Source organism: Electrophorus electricus, chromosome 17, assembly GCF_041902795.1.
Source record: "Electrophorus electricus isolate QZ-2024a chromosome 17, ASM4190279v1, whole genome shotgun sequence".
NCBI classification, from domain to species: domain Eukaryota; kingdom Metazoa; phylum Chordata; class Actinopteri; order Gymnotiformes; family Gymnotidae; genus Electrophorus; species Electrophorus electricus.
In genome coordinates, this window is record NC_137513.1 from 9,598,832 (window position 1) to 9,618,934 (window position 20,103).

At 42.2% G+C, this 20,103-nt stretch overlaps 1 protein-coding gene across 3 annotated transcripts; it reads left to right on the plus strand.

Moving 5' to 3' along the window:
• Positions 1-581: 581 nt before the first annotated feature.
• Positions 582-16,902, plus strand: stard10 (StAR related lipid transfer domain containing 10). Of its 3 annotated transcripts, none has more exons than XM_027016831.3 (6): positions 582-1,356; positions 12,741-12,888; positions 13,065-13,168; positions 14,144-14,261; positions 15,221-15,273; positions 16,061-16,902. In XM_027016831.3, the coding sequence occupies exons 1-6, from the start codon at positions 1,198-1,200 to the stop codon at positions 16,286-16,288; spliced, it is 810 nt and encodes a 269-aa protein (XP_026872632.1). In that variant the 5' UTR covers positions 582-1,197; the 3' UTR covers positions 16,289-16,902. The 3 variants fall into 3 exon arrangements, with proteins under 3 accessions (XP_026872632.1, XP_081555902.1, XP_081555901.1); XM_081699776.1 differs by lacking the exon at positions 582-1,356 and adding an exon at positions 4,794-4,858; XM_081699775.1 differs by lacking the exon at positions 582-1,356 and adding an exon at positions 4,914-5,063.
• Positions 16,903-20,103: the final 3,201 nt, after the last annotated feature.

Here is a 20,103-nt window from a genome sequence, read left to right on the forward strand (position 1 = left end):
ATAAAAAAATTAAAAAGAGTGCATGCAAGACAAAACTAAATTGCACCAGTATTCAGAGAGGGTAATGGCCTTCATTTACGCAAAGCAAGCCCAGGCGCTGACAGCAAAACTAAATCTGCTCTTTGCTCTTCTGGGGACCAGTGATGCCATACAATATGCTTGGATTTTAAACGCTGGAATCTCGGGTTTTCTTCGGAACGATCAGTAACTTGAGAAACCTTATTTGCTTCCCAAACCTGAAGCTTTTCTTCTTGGCATTTTACCCTGTAAAAACGGGAATAACATGTATCTAACTCGAGGGATCGTTTTGGACGTTAGCCTACACGTAGCCAAATACCTCACTGGAGACTGTGCTCGTCAAATAAATCGATGCCGTTGGCAAATCAACACTTCGATCTTGCTGACAAAGTAAAAGAGAGCCTGAACCAGAACGACAACATGGAAATGCAGGCAAGAGTCTGGACAGGTTTATGTGTACAGTACACGTCATCTCTCTCGCTCTCTCTCCCTCTCTCTCAGGTGGGCGGTCCTCTGCGATTATCAGGCTTTCATCTCGTAGCCTACGTGTAAGTGAACGCCCTCTCCAACTCGCTTCCCCTCCGCATTAGCTCAGCAAACCGCTGTTCCCCACGCCGGGCAATACTGTTACTGCTGGGTGCTGCACATTTGGCCTCAGCTTCCGTGACAGAGCTTGTCGCCCGCGGGAAGCATATGGCCAAGTCAAACGCGCAGCTGCTGTGAACGGCATCGGCTTCCTAATTGATCCACAGTAACGGGAAGCCTGGTGTAGACCTCCCACCGACACAGGACCCGATTTGGCAGAAAAAAGGCTTTTGCGTGCGCTTGTTGTTTTTTTTTTTGCGTCTCGCTTAACTAATCGCACATCACGAAACGCGCAGGGAGACTACCTTTTTTTTTGCACCAAAAGAAAAAAAACAACCCAAAAAACTTTCATAGTACCGCTAGACTTTTCCTGTAATATTACACGTTCAAATATCGGCTTTATATGACATATTCTGGTTTGGGTTTCAATTGCTATAGGGATTTTCAAGACGCTCTCATCTCCGGGTGGTACCAGCTATTTCCCTTCCTAGTGCAGAGCGTTTCCATTAGGAACTGGGCAGGCGCCAGTGCAGATTCCCGTCGGTCCTTAGGATTTGGAGCTGGAATACACTCTCCCGGCCAAGGTTTACTAAGATGTCAGGGGAAGAGGTGCTAATACCAGACGACATCGCTTTCAGCAACTTCAAAAGTGAATGCAATTCCGATGAAGGATGGAGCCTGACTTACAACAAGTCTGGAATTACAGTCTGGATACAGATTTTGGAAGAAGAGAAGTCTTTGCACAAGATCAAGGTGAGTGAACTAGCCTGGCGTTGGACCGTAGAACGTGGCTTTCTATATCTTACACCTGCTTCATGTATTTTCAGAAACCGCACAGGTAGAGTAGGTTTGCGTAAACGTCTGTAATCATTTCCTTATATATATTCCATCTTTAATACAAGTGTTTTCCTACAGTGTTTAGTTCCCAGTAATAAAATGAATGAGTTTGTGTCGTCCATGTTTACCTGGCGGCCAGCATCCGGCTCTGTGGCGGGCAGGTGTTGACAAAAGTGTGTTTGCTGAGGGAGGGGCGAGAGGTTCCTCCACTTTGCTTCAACTACAGCTCGACTTCTCGGTTATGTCCAGGAATAGTTTTAAGAATGTAAAAAAAAAAAAGAGCCAATGTTTACCAAGCGAATAAAAAAAAATTTACTCACACCCACATCAGATAGCTGTGTTATCGAATCGCAGATTAGTAACTAGTCAAACAGTGGGTTTGTGTTTTTATTCCTTTCGTTTATTTATTACAAACTTTTAAAGAAGTGATTCGTTAGATATTATGTCCCCCCGCATATGTTTAGGTTTTCAGTACATACCTGATCCAGCTCAGTAAGGCCTTGTGATTAACTGATGAGCTGGATCAGGTGTGCTAGCGCAGGGAGTTTTCAAAACTTCGCAGGGCAGTGGAGCCGCAGGACTAGAGCTGAGAGCCCCTTATGGCTATGTTCACGTTACAAGCCACAGTGGTCAGTTCCAGTTTGGTAATCTGCTAACGCGAGCATAGCCTATGTAACTCGTTTCGTTACATTCTGACTACGTTCACATTAACAGGCTGTAGTGACACAAATCTGATTTTGATTGCCTAAATGTAACAAAAATATCTCATATTTCTGTCTACACAGCTATGATCTTTTCAAATCAGATTTGAGTCAGTTTCGTATGGGGTCATGGATCGGACTCGTTTCAAATATACATCACCAATTTTAAGCATGCTATATATTAGATTTCTTTTTTCAATTGCAAAAGAGCATTGCTTACAGCAATACATTTTTTTTCACTCAAACAAATGCCATGACTCATCTGCACTTCAGATCTCAAATCTGGCCTGTCCAGGTGCTGTTCCATCGAATGAATTCCCACGGTATCACCCTTTAAGCTTGCCTGGCCTATGGGAGTCAGTGAGTACGAGTAAGAGCCAGTTGGCTGTCATTTGAGAGGGGCTGAAAACAGAGCACCGTTGTTCGCACAGACCTGGCACCGAGTTTAAACACTTATGGGAAAACAAATACACATCCCATCCCAGGTTAAAGTTTATGTTTGACCCTTTATCACAGCTTTATCAAACCACTTGGGGGTCACTCAGCTACTCTTCTCACAGGGCTGAGATGTACATTTAATTTCACTTAGATACTTGGTCCATACGAACTGACAGACGAGTCAGTGTCCGTTTAGGAATTGTATGGAGCAGACTTATTGTTCATAGCTTCATGGTAGAAGCATGAGAGTCAGCAGGAAAGCCTGCTGTCCATCAGCTATGGTTTGGAGTATGCACTCTTATACCAAGTTTATTTCTCTTAAGTATCTCGAATCAGGTAGAAAGACTGGAGATGAAGAAAAGGTGGATACTTGTTTGGCAGAAGGTCTGTGAGACGGGCGGTTTCAAAGCAAACCTTGGCCACTTTGGAGCCTGGACGCATTTATTTATTGGAATAGAAAGCTTGCCTAGTGGCATTAAGCTGCAGTGAATCATGCAGGTATAAATTCTACGTTAGTATCAGTTTATGACATGACGGTTTGTCTATTACTCCGTGCTCTGGATGTGCAGAGAAATGATGGCTATGTACCAAGTTTCACTGTTTTGTTTTTTTAAATCACTATTAAAACATCGAGCTTTTTGAAGAAAAACAAAATGTTTTTTTTTTTTTTTTTACATCAGCACTCGTTTTGTTGTGGTTAAAGTGATCTAAAATATCAGTACTCTTGCGAAGAAGACAAGCTAATAAACCATTCTCAGCATCGTCCCAAAAATGTGGTACAGCTGCATCAATATTAGACTGATCAAAAATCATGTGACTGAATTAATACATTTAGGTTCGGCAGTCTCTAAAAATCAAATGATGGTGAATTTTTGATTTGCCAGTCTTCCCTATAACTTTCTGTTCTCCTGTTGGCGGTAACATGGATCTCGCTCTGGGGTTCAGTTTTTGGCAGGGCTGGCTACAAATGATCTCGACACTCGAACTGATTTTTCATACTTGCTTTAGAGCATTGAGTTGACGGGGGGTGCGCGTGTGTGCGCGCATGCACGTACACGCGCAGTTTTTCCTTCTCAGCCCTAATGAGGGCAGCTGGTGCTCTGCACAAACACAGACGCAGATAAAGACTGAGGGACGCTCTATTCATCCTTTTGTCTGTTTGATATGAAAATAAGGCTTACTTAGCCAGTACCAAGAGCTCTTCTCTGGTAGAAACTTACAAGTGGTCTTTATTTGCACTGGCAGTTAGCTAAGCAAACACCCCGTTACATCCAGTAGAGTTTGCAGTCATGCGCATGTTGGTTTCACATCTGTCTTGCATTAAAATGCAAACGTACCCATGTGAAAATGAGCTGGTCCACTTATCCAGAGGCTTGCCTGTAACCAACAGGTCATGTGACATGAGCACCGTACGGCACAGGGTGAGACAGGGGCATTGGTTCGCTTGACTATTTCAGGTCTGCTAGCCACTTGATAAGCACAGTCCTGCTATATCAGGGCCCCCACTCTTCTGACTCGCTGGTCATTGGACCATGGGGCTGTCACTCAATTGTTTTCCTGCCATGAAAATTTCAAACAATCAGTCAGATTCAATGTAAGGTAAGAGAGAACAGACTTATTATGCAGATCTGTGAACAAACAAACTGTAAACAAGGCTCTCTCTAGTTCCATTCAGCTCTTTCTGAAGATTTCACGTGCCAGTACCGTATTATTATACCCGTGTAGGCTCACTCTAGTCGTACTATAACAAAACAATCAAATACATTTGTGTAGTGCCTTAACATTTTAGGACTGTTTGAGAATAGTTTGGTTTATACATTTGAACAAAGGCTCATACGCACAGGACCAAAAATATACAGCAGCCTTCGTTGGTTCCGTCTTTACGTTACCTGCAGCGCGGGCGCATACACACAGTAAAATGTCTCAACATGTTAAACTTCTGTAAAAATGTGACCAAATTAGATGTGATACAAAATAAGTAAACATAAATGTATTTGTTCTAATGAATTGAATTCTGTTTATTTATAGAACAATGACGTGCAGCCTATTATTAAATTAGAATTGGTGTTGTATTCCTCTTTTCTCTCTCTCTCTCTCTCTCTCTCTCTCTGTCTCTCTGCTCCTTTAATGCTCTGCAGCACTCTCACTCTCGTATCCCTATCTCGTATCCCTGTGTGTCCCGCACAGCACACGCTACCGCCGTCACACTACGACAAAGGACACGGAGAGGCATCGGCGTGTGGTCACGTTTCAGCCGGAGAGGTCACGTGACGGTGAAGGTGCCGGCGCGCTTTGTAGACGTGGTGTATTTGCTCGTGTGGGTGCGCGTGGGTGGCTGCTCTCTGCTGACCGATGTAACCCTTGATGCAGTGGCAGTAAACAACAACGCGGAGTGCTGAAGCTGGCGAAACTGTGCGCAGAGAGCAACAGAAATGATGAGGACAAAAAGGGGAGGCAGGAGGTTGGGAAATATGAGGGATGTTGGTAGGCTCCTTGATCTACTTTATCGCGCAGGCTTTTTTATTTACGTCCATATAATTATATGTGGGCCTTACACCCACGCATTGTTTTTTTTTGTTTTTTTTTTTTTTTTTTTGTTTTTTTGCAGCGTAAGAAGAATTTGTTACTCGGCAGTTAACATTTAAAGTTAGTAGCACTTTTTCTTTTTTTCTTTTTTTGGTCATTATCCTCAGTTGTCTTATTTCCCTCCATATGCCCACCCCTTTCAGTGTGTGTTTGTGTGAAGAACCCAGTTTGGGTTTGTGTGAAACTTACTTTCCTAGCATCACATACATACAAACACTCGCTGTGCTGTAGGGCTGCTTTCCTGCTGAGAACTGGATTGATCTATTCTGCCTCTGTTCATGTCTTCTCAATGATGAGTGATGATGGGTTACCCCTCCCCCCTGAACAGCATTTTCTTGAGTGTTGTTCTGCAGTAATACTGATTCAGAGAGGCATCCTTGCTGAACTAAAATGTCTGCAGGCTTTCCTGATAGAAATGGTTGATTTTGCTTCATGCTTTTGGTAAAAATATTTATCCAGACATTACCATTAAAACGTCCATCAGTGGTAAAATAACATGGCATTTTCCTATCTAAGACCGGCACATGGCTAGGCAACCAATTTAAATATGCATTGCCTATTATCTTTATCACTGTGTTGTGTATTCATTTTTTGAACCAAGTGCTACTGGATGTGGGTAACGCATGTCTGGTTTTGTTATCTGATCTTGACACCTATGTATCACATATATGAGAAGCCCATGCTGGCGTGGTTGTGTTTGTTGTTGTTGTTAGCAGCTCAGCTAGGTGAGATGACCGTCCTTAGAAACAAAGATGGCGTGACGTGATGGCAGCGTTCGCATCCTCGGGCCCTCGGACGCGAGACGGCCGGGGCGTTGCCCCCCTGGGCTTCTCGCGAGTTCCACCATAGCGAGGGAGGCGGCTGACCCTGGACCAGTGCGTGTCTGGGTGACGGTGACACAGGGCAGGGTGGCGTGGTGGCGTTCACCAGCTGTCCACAGCTGGCAGTTAAACAAGCGCACAGACAAAAAACAAGTGGATTAAAATGCTTAGTGTAATCAGACAGTCACTCTGTTAACACGAATAAGGACCAGAAAGTACGTTTTTATCTCAGGAAGTACGATTGCTGATTTGATTGGATATCTCACTTCCTTTCCTCCAGTCGTAAACAGGGTGTCTCACTCTCCCACTACAGATTAGAGACTAACATCCTCATGGAACTGAGAAGGAACCTGCATTAATAAATGCACGTTACATATAATTATTGGTCATGCTTCTGAAGAGCCGTCATTCCCCTCAGTTAACACATACGAACGGACTATGCAAGGTATCGAGGAAGCTCAGCTCTGTACATTTAATCCCTAAGAGCAAGGACTGCAAGCACCACAACCAGTCAAGAGTCATTACATAACATTGAACATGGAACAGTATCATGTAGGGCTGTCCATGTGAAGATGCAGCTCGCCTTCGTAAACCTGCTGATGATGCTTACAAAAAGATATGGGAATAGTGTATTTATGGGCTTTACTTTCTGTTGAAGTGCTTGTGATGGAGATAATGAAGCTAGATTCTGTGGAGCACAGATATTAGTAAGCAGCATGACTCATACAAGGCATACCCTAGGAGGCAGCCCACACACACACACACAATTACTGTGTGTTTTTCAATGTCAGATTCTTCTTAAGGATACTGGGCTTCCCTCATGCCCACATGTCTCACACATACCTGTCCACCCACACTTGGTAACTTTCGTATGCTGCAGTTGCTAAGACATCCTACCCCCAGCCCCTGCCCTGTTCTCTTGTATAAATGTGTGCCTGAATGTTTTTGTGTAATATAATATTGGCATACCTACACATACACTATAACAAATGTGTAATGTGGGTGCACTTTGTGTTAAATATGAATGCAATAATTATTTCCAATTTAAACACAAACTCATAAAGGAGAAAGAGAGTGTGAGGGTGGAAGAAGAGACAGAGGAAAAAATGGAAAGTGTGCATACATTAAACTAGAATAGAAATTAGCCGACATGTAACAGCTGCATGCTAGTCGAGGTACGTTTGCCTCTGTGGGTTCCGACTGTAGTGGAGTGTTTGACATGGGAACCTGTGGCTCCAGATGTAGTGTGGTGGAGAGGAATGAATGCCTGTCATCTGACACAGCATGGAATTCAGATTTACAGACTTATCAACAAGAGTCTAAGGCAATGTTGACCCTTGACCCAATGCCTTCAGAGGGGAAAATACACAAATTATACTAACTGCACAGAAAACATATACTAACTCCATATTTCTTCCATATAGACAAGAAAGTACTATTAAGTTGCTCAGCGTAAGATTGTCTGCTAAAGGCTGTAAATATAACTGAAGGCAGCACATTTAACTGTGCAAAGCTAACTAATGCTAAATAATGCTAACACCATTCATCTTTCATCTGCATAATATTAACAACAACACAATGCTAGTGAAGGAACAACTTATCTACATAATACCAGGCTTCCTTCATTAGTAGTGTTGGCGTTTTTTAAACGGCAGATGAACCTCCGGGTCCTATGGTCACGAGGGGCGTGCGTGCAGTGATGAGACCTGACCACCCGTCGTCATACTGAGCCCCAGCTTCCATTTCAGAACCGAGTCGGCACAAGAGTGCCGCATTTGGGTATCACTGTCTCAGACCGACTCTTTCGGTTTTATTCAGCTCCAGCAGTACAACTAACCCAAACCAAACATGGCTTTATTTGTAGCTAATGAAAACGCCTTTAAAAAAAAAAGCAAAAAAAAAAGCTGCACTATGTAAGTTCGGGGAATTGGCGACCTGTCTGGTGGCAAAGTAATTGCACAAATTGTGCAGAAGAATATTTTGCAACATGGGTTGTTCTGCACTCCATCCCCCCCCCCCCCCCCCAAGTGGATTTCTCTGAACTGACTGAGGGAATTCACATTGAAGTGTTCAAAGAGAACTCTGTCAAAATTTGATGAAAATGTCCTCTGAGGAAATAAGTGAATTCTCTGCCATTATAATCAAATCCTTATCAGTATAATGTTGGATTTGTATTTGAATCTTTTCAAATGCATATATGTATGACAATAAAATACATGTTCACAGTCATATTCACCAGTTACCAGGCTACATTTGAGTTAGAAGAGTGGCTGGTCAATCTGGCAGAATCTGTTTATCTAGGGTGCTATTGTCAGTATTCTGAGAAGTTTATGTAGGAGAAGCTACTGTTTGGCATAGAAGCTATGACAGAACAATATGCATTTAATGTGCTTTGAAATTAACCTATTTGGCTGAATATCCATTAGTTTAACATTGTCTATTAGCTGTCTTCTCTTCTGATAAAAGCTAGGTAACATTAAAGAAAACTCAATTAGGTTCATTTAGCAAGATAGCCATCCTTAACTATGTATTCTCCAGATTTAAAAAAAAAAAAAATCTGGCTCAAGACATGAACTTGAAAATGTAGCTACATTTTGTGATGAGAATTCATATTACGTGTACCATTGTTTACAAAATGAGAAATGGAATAATGCCTAGTCAGGTTTGTCAAACAAATCCAAAGAGGACCCCCCCCCCCCCAACCCCCCCGCAAAAAAGTAATCAGCTATTGTGAATTTACTAATGAATTTTCTAGCTAATGTTAGGTATACAGCTTTACAATTACAAGAGTATATTGCATTTCATTACAAGGACATCATTATCTCACAACAATAATAATCTGGCTCGCTGTTTTCAGGATGCATCTAGCAAACCCCCATAACTTACCTGTTTGGCAATAACAATAAGAAAAGGCAATTCCTGAATACCTTCAAATCACGGCGCTGCTGCCAGCTCTGAAAAGCCAAGCCAGCATTTATTCTGGTTTCAGCTCCAGATCTGACACTCTCCATTTCATCTAGCTGGATCTCTTCAGTTCTACATTTCTTTGCTTTGACCACGAAGCCAGAGGTTTGCTGTCTCAATGTCTCCATGTCCAGTGATATCTCTCTCCTTCCATTCACTACATAACTTTCAGCACTGTACAGATCAGCACTTTGAGCCATGCCCCAAATAATGTTACTCAGGCAACCAGCCTGGACCTTCTTTTTGAGCCTGTACATGAGACATTAATATAGCTGATGTATTCTAAAACTCCTGCCAAATCTGACCTAACAGCTCTGACTTTTGAATGAATATTTCATACTTCACATGGAAGCAGCAGCAGGACACTATATTTTAGCCGATACTCATTCCTCGTGACTCAAGTACCACGTTGACGTTTAAAAATGCATCTTACATATTGCGGCTTTAATCCTGTGAACCCGGTGAGGCCCATTGATGGCCTGAGGTTTAGGAAATGTTATGCTCACAATCCACTGGGTTTTGAACTCACAGATATCCCTGCAAATCTGCAAAAGGACATTGGAGCATAACTGTTAGCGCATGCTGGAATAGCTCTTCTATATAGTGTGGAATACAAGCAGGGAGAGTCATCGTGTGGACAATTATGTGCAGGCCATTTCGCCTTGGCACAATAAAGCCAAGCTCTGTCTGCAGACAGTCTGCAGGCTTGTTGAAGAGAAAAGTGTGGACAATCTGTGTATTATAGTAGAGGGATAAAGGGCCCTGTGTTTGGTTTACAGGTGTTAAAACCAAGCAAACCAGGAATTGGATCAGTACTAGTGGTCAACTGAGATTGGATTGGATTGGCTTTTTGGGATCTTTGCATCAGCCACTGAAGACAGAGACAGTGTGGGTATCCCAAACACAATCCCAATTAAGATGGAACGGTGTTAACACTTTTAATTGATTTGTCAGTTATAGTGGATAAAATTAATTGATGCACCAGCCCAAAAATGTAATAAATTAATTAAAATAAATAATGATTTAATAGTTCAGTCTCAACTCCTGAAAGTCGCCAATTAGATATGTGATCTTGTGTACTAATGAAGTAGAGCAATTGGATAATCAATTTAATTACTTTCCTAATTTCTAGAAGTTACTATTACTTTTGAATATATTGTCCAATTGGTTCATATAAGATTTCTAGTAAACACTACTAGGAGTGAGTAACAGTTCGTTTACAATAAGCATGAGGTAAGCAACATGCACATGAAGAGATCTGAGTGAGTAATGCAAGTTAATAAGGAGCAAGCAATGAAAAAAGTAATGAAACAACAGACACTTATTACAGGAGTAAACAACACAATTTGGAGATCCTATTAAAATAGCATTCATTCTACATTTTGAGGTTATATTAAAATAGAAACATTAGGTTAAAATAACCATACTTTACTGGTTGACTGTCACTCAACATCATAGTAGGCTGAATGGCAAGTTATCTGTAAATCTGTGGCATGAGAAAAGTTGGTTTTCCTGGTAAGGGCTGGAGTTTGATAGAATTTATGGTCACAGTTTCTGGAAATATAGCCAGGCTGGTAAGAGCTTGAATCTGATAGCTAAGGAAAGGGGATTGAGGGTCCGACAGCCTGGCCATCTTGATAGCTATGCCCTTTATGGCTTTGTTGCTCAGCCACAAAGCACCAGCGGGTCCTGGGTCTCGTTCATGACATTAGCACAGCCTATCAGTCAGTAGCTAGAATTCTGCCAGCTGTTCATTTTTGGCTTTAAAAAGGATGAGAACTTTGGTTTTCTAGATTCCATGCCTAATTTAGGCTCCAAAAACATTTTATATAATAATGGCTTATACACGGTTTAAATTTTTCTACATTAAAAAAAAAATCTGTCTGGTTTAGTTTCTTGGCTTAACCCTAGGAAAAGCATTGATACAGTTATGAAAGATCAAATATGTATAACTTATAAAGAAAGCCATAATCAACTACAACACTTAATAACAGACAAGCAAACACACACTGTCCTATTTATTAAAAACGTAGATGATGGATTTGTAAGATGTGCCGTGGGTTAACTGCCTTTCTCCTTCAGCTCCAGCCGGTCAGCTCAGGTACTGTTGCTAGTAAATGCAGCTTAGAGTCAGTGGGTATATTGCATTTATGTATTGAAGCTCACATTTTAATTTAAAAGTAAGTCCTGTCCTAATGACTGACTGATTGCCAGTGACTTTTTTTTTTTTTTTTTGTGGTGTCTTTTGTTTGTTTGTTTGTTTGTTTGTTTGTTTTTTACCCCTGACAGGTTCTGTTTCCACAAGTTTTTCTTTTCTTTTTCTTTTGGCCTTGCATATGGACTTTGGAATAAACAGCTTTGCTGGGGCTCATGCTTCCATGCAGGGATTTCTCATTAATATATATGGTTACATGTACACATACACACACACACACACACACACACACACACACACACACACACACACTGTGATCTGTATTGAATAAGTCAAGCTGGACTCCTTGGATGAGGTCTGAATTTGTTAAGAGGGGTAGCTGCTCTAAACACAGCTATAGCATAAAGATTAGACTACAGAGACCTCCTTCCTCGTCACTCTGTTTGGGGTGAAGTGAGTCAGTGGGTGTGTGCTCATCTGTCTCTTTTTTCCCCTCATTTCATAGTCAATTAAGGCGGTAATCCCTTCCACACCTTTGTCAGACTTTATTATTTGTTCCCCCCCTCTTTGACCCAGGACTCAGGCACTCTATAGAGAACCGATCTACTTTAATGACCTGGTTTGGTATTTCACAAATTATTAAGGACAAAATGTCCATCTAATTCTAAACCTCTGTAGCCCCATTCTAGACGCAATATGGGTCACTTGCATTCTGCTGTTTGTGTGGCTAAAGTGTGTTTTTACCAGCACTTTCCAGTACGGTTTGATATTTTCTTGGGTCCAGAAGATCCCATGTATGTACTGTGTGTGTAGTGATGGTGCGAGAACGCTTGTGATCTGGCTGTTTCTGATTGGCTGTTTCTGCCCGAACATTTAAAAAGCTGGTGGTGTGTGAAACCCCTGGTCTGGAATGCAGGATAATCACTGGTAAATGTCAGGATCGAATTTTGTGCAGTGTGCTCTGGCAGATACAATATCGCGGGGCATGATGTCAGTGCTGATGTCAAACACACATGCACCCAGAGACAGGTTTCATTTCATGCCACTAAAAAATCCTTTGGCTTCTGTTTTAGTTATTAACAGAATGACTCCACATCTACTAGCTTGTGCACTGAACATGGATTTCTTTTACTGGCTGCTTTGTGGTGGGCCTATACGTAGGTGTGTGTGCACACGTGCAAGTATACCGGAAAATAATTAATCATGGGGAAAAATCATGCTATTCTGGGGCTTTCTTTTAGGATATTTACCCATATGTGGTGTGTCTGTGTTTGCATCACTCTGCTGCAAAGCGTGTGTTTGTAACCGATGTTACCTGTATGGTGTATTGACAGTGGTTGAGTCTCTGGCGATCATGTGACTGGACTTGCTCTACAGAACCCTGAGGGGGAACATTTACTCCTTGAGCACCTCTTTTAAAAATGAACTACCCAACCAGTGCATCTTTGCTTTTTCATTACTCCTAAAAGTGTTTCTCTTGCATGTCACACTTCGACTTTCTTTCGCTTTTCTTCAGATGCCCACCATCCTTAGTGTGTTTTACTCTGCATTTCACTCGCTTCCTTCACCGGTGGAAGGTTTGTGCGTAGTTATGTTTTGTTGTCAATGCAGTCATTACTCTCCATCTCCCCACAGTGTCGGATGGTATGCAAGCACGTCGCCGCAGAAACTATGTACGATGTGCTCCATGACATCGAATACCGGCGAAAATGGGACTCGAATGTAATTGAGACATTTGACATCGGCAAACTGACAGTCAACGCGGACATTGGCTACTACTCCTGTAAAAGAATTATTATTAATGAATGAATAATTTTTGTATCTTCCCACAATGCCTTTTGTCATACCAAACCTAGATTAATCACATGCTATCCTGTAATATTAGATTTAAAAACAAATTTTCCATGTTTTTTCTGTTTGTTGGTTATTTCATATTGACGTTTTCTTTCCTTCATGTAGGGAAGTGCCCAAAACCTTTGAGGAACCGTGATGTCATCACATTGCGCTCCTGGTTGCCAATAGGCAATGATTACATCATTATGAACTATTCTGTCAAACACCCTGTAAGTGATTTACTCTCAAAGGTCTAAGGTCATCTGTAAGATTTAAAAGGTCATGATAAAAGAAGAGCCCCCCCCCCCCCCCCCCAACACACATCTCCTGCTGGTAAACTGTGAATAAGGGTTGGGCTCAGGTTAAGGTTAGGGGTTCAGAGTAAGTAGAGGTAAGGGTTAAGAGTAGGGGTTAGGGTTGGGCTCAGGTTAAGGGCTCAGTCTGAGTTGAACACTTGAATGTATAGTGGGAAGAGTAGGGTTGGTTAAATAAGTCTTTAACTTCATAACCTATACACATGCATACAAAGACAAATTTAAACATTAAACTACCATGTAGTTTAGCTAGACCCTAAATGCCACTTTGGGTCATAAGGTCATTAATAACACTAAGGTGAGAGGTCAGAAAGTGAGCTAACAGGAAGTGAATAGCATCTGGTGCATGCATGTGTGCACCTGCATATGACTGGTAGAATCTTTCAAGTCAAAAGAATTTGATAATTTTGGCTCATTTCCACACAACATTTTAACTTTTACTCACTACCCCAGAGAAAGAGAGTCAAGTAGATGGGGTGCGTGTGGCAGATGTTGACGGCCCAAGAATACTTGGTTATGGACTATGTGATAACAAGACAAATGCATGAAGATGACAGAAAACAGGACATATGGAGAGCATGCAGGGCCATTTCCCCAGACTACTGACACTGCAGACTGCCTGCCTGTGCTGCTCACTTAGAGACCTTCGAACAAACTGAATTATTTACCATCACTGCACTTTTATCAAGTTTGGATCAACTAATGTTATCAGTAATTGATTCTCTTGGTCTATATGTCAGTATAGTAAATTACTCTCTCTCTCCGTCACGCTCACTCTCTCTGTGTGTGTGTGTGTGTGTGTGTGTGTGTGTGTGTGTGTGTGTGTGTGTGTGTGTGTGTGTGTGTGTGTGTGTGTGTGTGTGTGTGTGTGTGTGTGTGTGTGTGTTTCAGAAATACCCTCCAAAGAAGGACATGGTTCGGGCTGTCTCCATCCAGACAGGCTACCTTATCCAGAGCAATGGTCCTTCTAGCTGTACCTTAACCTACCTAGCCCAGGTGGACCCCAGAGGTAACGCCACGCACATACGCAGCACCTTAAGGGTCAAATAATATCCAAATCTAGGTTACCATTTTGGCAAAGTCTGGATCACATTTCTTTAAAGTCTAAACAGTAGTTAACAAGTTAGTGTCCCTCTGTAACAATAATACTGCCATGTGGTACTGCTGCTCTGTATAGCTAAATTAAATGGGTGGGGCCATGTGCCATGCCCCACCTATTTTCTTAGTCAACGCTCTAGGCACAAGAAACAGTCAATAACCTGATTAAACAAACATTCAAATTTAATAGTGCTGTTTATACAACCAACAAAAAAAGAAATGGTATAATTTAAAAATCCTCACATGCAACTAGAGGTACAGATGCTTTGAGCAAAGAAATGTCTTTGTATATATGCGTATCATAAACCACTAAACTCATGGAAGGAAATGGCTGAAAAATCAGTATGACTTTAAAGCTTTTCTCAGCAATATCTTAAATTGTTCCAGTGCGCTGGGCCTGGCTATGAAGTTATTAATAGTATTGTATACGTTATGCTTAGCAGGAACTTTACTTGAAACTGTTATTGCAGATTTTAAAATGTGCTTTTCGCAGTTGCACTGATTACTGACTAAAACTTCAACATGCAAAGGGTTTGAATAGGACTCGGAGACGAACTGCTCCTAATGGTCTCCTTCGTTAACACTAGCTTGCCTTTCCAAGAATGCACAGCTGAGAATGAAAAATTCTCTCATTATGTGTGTAAACAGCAGAGCTCTCTTAGTATGGCTTAAATCAGTGTTTCTATTAAGCACCATCTCTTTAATAAGATACAGGATTAAAACACACTAGTTCAGTGGCACAGAACTGGGCTCGATCATGCTGTTTCTCTCTGTCTATTGTAAATTCTTAAGCCTTTACCATTATTTATTTGAGGACTTAAAATACACACTCTGTTTCTCTCACTCATTCTCACACAAACAACATTGCAGGTTCTCTGCCCAGGTGGGTTGTGAATAAGTCTTCCCAGTTCCTGGCTCCTAAAGTGAGTTGCTCTACTATTTCTCTCTTTCCCTCACTCTCCCTAGTTCCCTCCATCAGACACTTAATCTTACATACAGCTTTGTGCAGTGAAGGGGAGAGTAAGAGGGGTGTGTGTGTGTGTGTGTGTGTGTGTGTGTGTGTGTGTGTGTGTGTGTGTGTGTGTGTGTGTGTGTGTGTGTGTGTGTGTGTGTGTGTGTGTGTGGGGTGTTGTGTTCCTCAAAAAATGGTAGCTAGTGTTTTTTGTTCTGTTTGGTTAATAACGACTTTTTCATCATAACCAAATGAAAAGAAGACAGACCTGTCTGCATTCACGCAGGTGCTTATTGTTTTATGCACGCACAACCCCACAAAGGCACATATTGCTTTATATAATTCATGTTTGCTCCCATGTTCATCATATCCACGCCCCTTTGAGGAAAACAAATGTCTACAGTTTGGACAGTAACATTTATTTTTGTATGAAATAAGGAGAAACACTTTATTATTGCTTGGTTTGTGGCAATTTGTCTCTCCCTTGGCCCTTATAAAACAGTACACACATTAACAATGACAAAAGCCACCAAAGCAGATGATCTTTTTTTAAATTTGCATTTGTATAAGTGTACACTCCTCTCACAGGGCGAAGCACCAGAGACAATGCCGAGCATGAGTCATATTTGCTCCTCTTTTGTGTAAAGTAGGTTAAGATTAAACCTCTGGTATCGCACGCCCTGTTGGTCATTCTTTTGTTGTTTTTTTTTTTGCTCTTTTCTTTCCCTCTGCCGTGGCTGCATACGCCGGGGTGCCAGGCGATGAAGAGGATTGGGAAGGCTTGTTTGAAGTATGCGGAGTGGAAGCTGAGGCATAGCCCGGGGTATAAGCCGTGGCTCTACCCAGAGCAGAGCCCGCTGGTTACCATCCCACTGTCCGAGCTCTCTGTGCAGCATGCCGACTCGCTGGAGAACATCGACGAGAGCTCGCTGAGCGAAGGCAAAGATGACCGCGCCGAGCACAGCGACGAAGATGCGCCCAACTGAGACACACATGCACGCGCACACACACACACACACACACACACACACACACACACACACACACACACACACTGCTTACGGGTCCCAGCTAGGATATATGCAGAGCAGTAAGAGGGTCAGCAAATGTCCTGTGTGCGCGCATTCACACACGCACACAAAATCTATTGATCAGTGTGATGCAAAACAATATTGCCCATGCACAGCCATTCCAAAATCGCACCTTTTGATTCTCTCCCCAAAACTTTTGCAACTTTTTCTTTATCATCAAAAAAGTCCCTTTTGACAATCGAGTAAGAACTGCAGTAGGTGATAGTTCTAGGGTTTGGTTTTGGAATGGTCTGTCCTGCACACATCACATTGTACTTCTGACCACCCCTACCAAATTCTTGCCCCCCCCCCTTCTGTGAAATGTATTTAGTTGACTACATTTCCCAAGATTCTTTGTGTCCCCAGGTTTCACCTTAAAGTGTGTAGTGACTCCCCAGGCATAGAGAGAATATTGTGACTACATTGGTGTAGCAGAGTATTTTCTTCTGTTATAAAACACTAGAATGAAAAAGAATGTAGTGCAGCTAAAGAAAAGTAAAGATCTTATTCCTGCCTGGGATGTTTGGCAATCTGATGTGTGTTTTTTGTTTTTTTTTCCCCCAACAGAATGTCTCATTATTGTTGCAGTTCGTTTTAACCTTGAACAGTGTGTGCATGGACGCGCGTTTTGAGACCGTGTGTAATTTGTGTCATTTGCGTCAGAGATGTCCTGCCCTCAGCTAGCATACAACACATCGTGTGTGTGTGTGTGTGTGTGTGTGTGTGTCTGTGTAAGCATATACTACAGAACAATGTATGTTTGAGCAATGTCTAAGAGATGGATACTCTCGCTGTAATTGTGTGCGTGCACGCACGCACACCTTTCTTATTATCTTATTACTTGGGTGCAAGGATTTAAAACCTGGCTGTACATACGTTGTGTCGTCATAGCAACCCCTGCTATTGCAGCACTCCTGTGAACAGCAGAGAAATGGCCGTTTCGCTACTGACTGAGAAAGATGCAAGACACAGGCCGCATGCATGGAAGAGGAAGAGATGTGCATTGATGCTTGGTGTGTTTGAATGAAGTAACATTCTCCAGTTTTACAGAGTGGAGGTCCTTTTTCTAATGTTAGAGCAGCATGCTAAGTGAAACCTGCATTGGAAGAGATGTGTGGTTATCTTTTTCAGCACAGGAGCAGAAAAGGTGGAGTTGATCTAGGGCTATTTCATGGAATATTCAGCAGGTGCTGTTGTCTCTGTTTCTCTGGGTCTCTCAGACACACACGCACACACTTCTGACATCAGTGTATGTATTTTGTGCAACCCAAGGGCCAGAGTTTTGAATCCTCTGTCCATTCTTTCACTCTCGTGCACGCCTCAATCACTCTCCCACCCCACTTATTCACACTCTCGCTCACACACACACACACACACACACACACCTCTCCGTCTGTAATCTGACATCATCTGTGTTTTCTGGAACTCAACTAAGTAAACCCAATAGCCACAGATGCGAACTCACAGACCTCACAGCTGTGAGGGACAGCTTGGGACAGCTTTACTAGCACCCTGCGGAATGGGGATGATTCTTTGTTCCGTGTGTTATATAAGGTCAGAAAACCACTACTGTATATGGCAAGAATGTATATTAGAATACAAACATTACGTAAAACACGTCTTATAAAAAAAGTTATATGAAGATAACGAAACACTGCAGTCCAAATAGAAACATGTAGCAGGAAATCTTTTTAAGCGTTAACTCCGGAATGAATGGCATTAAGACTGTGAACTCTCCGAACGGCTCTAAGGGTGCGAAAGGAGATTAGAAGGAATAGAACGGCCTTTAATGCAGTAGATACAAAGCAAGGGCTTGTCGCACTCCAGAACAGGATAATGTGTGACTTGTCGCCGTCCACAGTGTGTTGCTTAAAGTACTTAATAGAAGACTGTTAAATGTCATGAGAACTGCGCACGGGTCCAAGAAAGTAAGGTCTACAACTGGAGCTGCCCAGTTTACAGGCCTTAATAAGAGTTAAACATTTAGCCTGATTATTCTTTAATACATCCACGTTGGATTCATGGACATCGCGTAAGAAGATGTGGGCAAACGACCTGAATGTCAGAATTCGGCAGTGTTAAAAACAGGCAGGGTTTCGTACGTGTACTTGTGTAGGTATTCCGGTACGTCGCCAGAACACGGGGTGAGCAAGGGATTCGTGAACGACAGATCCGTGAAAGAGCGTGTTGCCGGAGTTCACGCTGAATGATCTGCTCAGTCTAAAACACTCAGGTCTTTGGATTTGCGTTACGGGACGTTTACAGAAGTGGTCACCACTTCGAATCTGCGAGGGCGCAAGGGACTTTTTTTTCATGGTTAACATCGATGCCAAAACATGATCACGGAAGCACGATGCACTCAGCTATGACTGTTGCTCGTTTACGTTATTGCGCATTTCATAACCGCCGATGGCACACGGACGCAAAGGAGTTCATTACCTGACCCGGTCATTCTTGCCCTACAGGACCGGTTGGAGTTATGCAATTTATCTTAAAACGGATTACAGAAGAAGTGACAGTCACAGCCAGTGGACCTATTGTTATTAAAGATCCGAATTTATAATTAAATTTAAAAACGTTTACAATTATACACTAACCATTCAAGGCGGAACTTATGCCAATTACATTCAAATAAATCATACTCATTCCTCTTTCCTTCATATCACAACATCGCCTGGCCGTTGTGGTCAGCGAGACCTGCCGCACATGGAAATATACAAAATTTATTTGGAAAATGTTACATTATATCTCGCTAGTGAGCATAATACCTACACGCACTAAATATATAATAATCTGTGTGCTTATTAAGTAGTTTGTGGGTACATGCGGAGAATCCAGCCAATTCGGATTAAGCTCCGTCGTCATCAAGACGTATCTAGGTGAAGCGCAGCTACTGCCGACTCACTCCCACGGGAGTATAACGGTGTACATCACCGTGACTTGCTGGTAGAGACAATACAAGACGGACAAAAAAAACCTAAGCGCCGAGCTGCACCGTATTCGAGTCAGGCTGCCGTCGCTCTCGGCGCGTTCATTCGATCAAAGGGAGACTCTCTAAAAATTCGCAATAACGGCATTACCCCGTGACGACCCGGATCAAAGGCAGGACTAGACAGTTCTTCCAGTAAGTAAAACCCATTAGGTCATGCATTTATAACCCATAGGTCAAGTCCAGAGAAAACCTATTAGACACCTATCTTGACCTGACCAAGAAGGTCCTGTCCTACGGTACACCTCTCCAGACTGGTACTATAGGATCTCAGATGTTAATTCGTATTCATTTCCATGGCCATGTTATGTTATGATGTTATGATCAGATAGAAATAAATAAAGTTCAGGCTAGTGTTGGGTATTGCGTTCATTATTTGTTCGATTTCCTAAGATTAAATATACGCGATCAACCATTATGTTCACCACTGCTGTTGGCAATATGACCAAGCACACGTGTGATGTATTCAACCGCCTAATTGCTATGATCAATATCGTGCTTAAAAGTGCTTCTCTCACACACAGCCTGATTTACAAACAGAGGTATAAGTCAAAAACAGCCTCATCATCGCGCTCAGACATGTGAACGAGTGGTTTGGAAATATGGCCTACAATCCCAGCAAAAACCCATCAATATTTATTCCCCCAGATATGGTGAGACGCCAACCGTACACACAAGCTCACAACGCTAAATGAAGGCATCGACAGTTAGCCCAGCCGATGAGGTGCAGTAGATGTTTCAG

Coding starts and splice junctions, on each gene's coding strand:
- stard10 (XM_027016831.3), top strand. CDS start 1,198: ATGTCAGGGGAAGAGGTGCTAATACCAGACGACATCGCTTTCAGCAAC. Junction 12,889..13,064: donor GGACATTGGCTACTACTCCT/GTAAAAGAATTA, acceptor TCCTTCATGTAG/GGAAGTGCCCAAAACCTTTG. Junction 14,262..15,220: donor AGCCCAGGTGGACCCCAGAG/GTAACGCCACGC, acceptor ACAACATTGCAG/GTTCTCTGCCCAGGTGGGTT.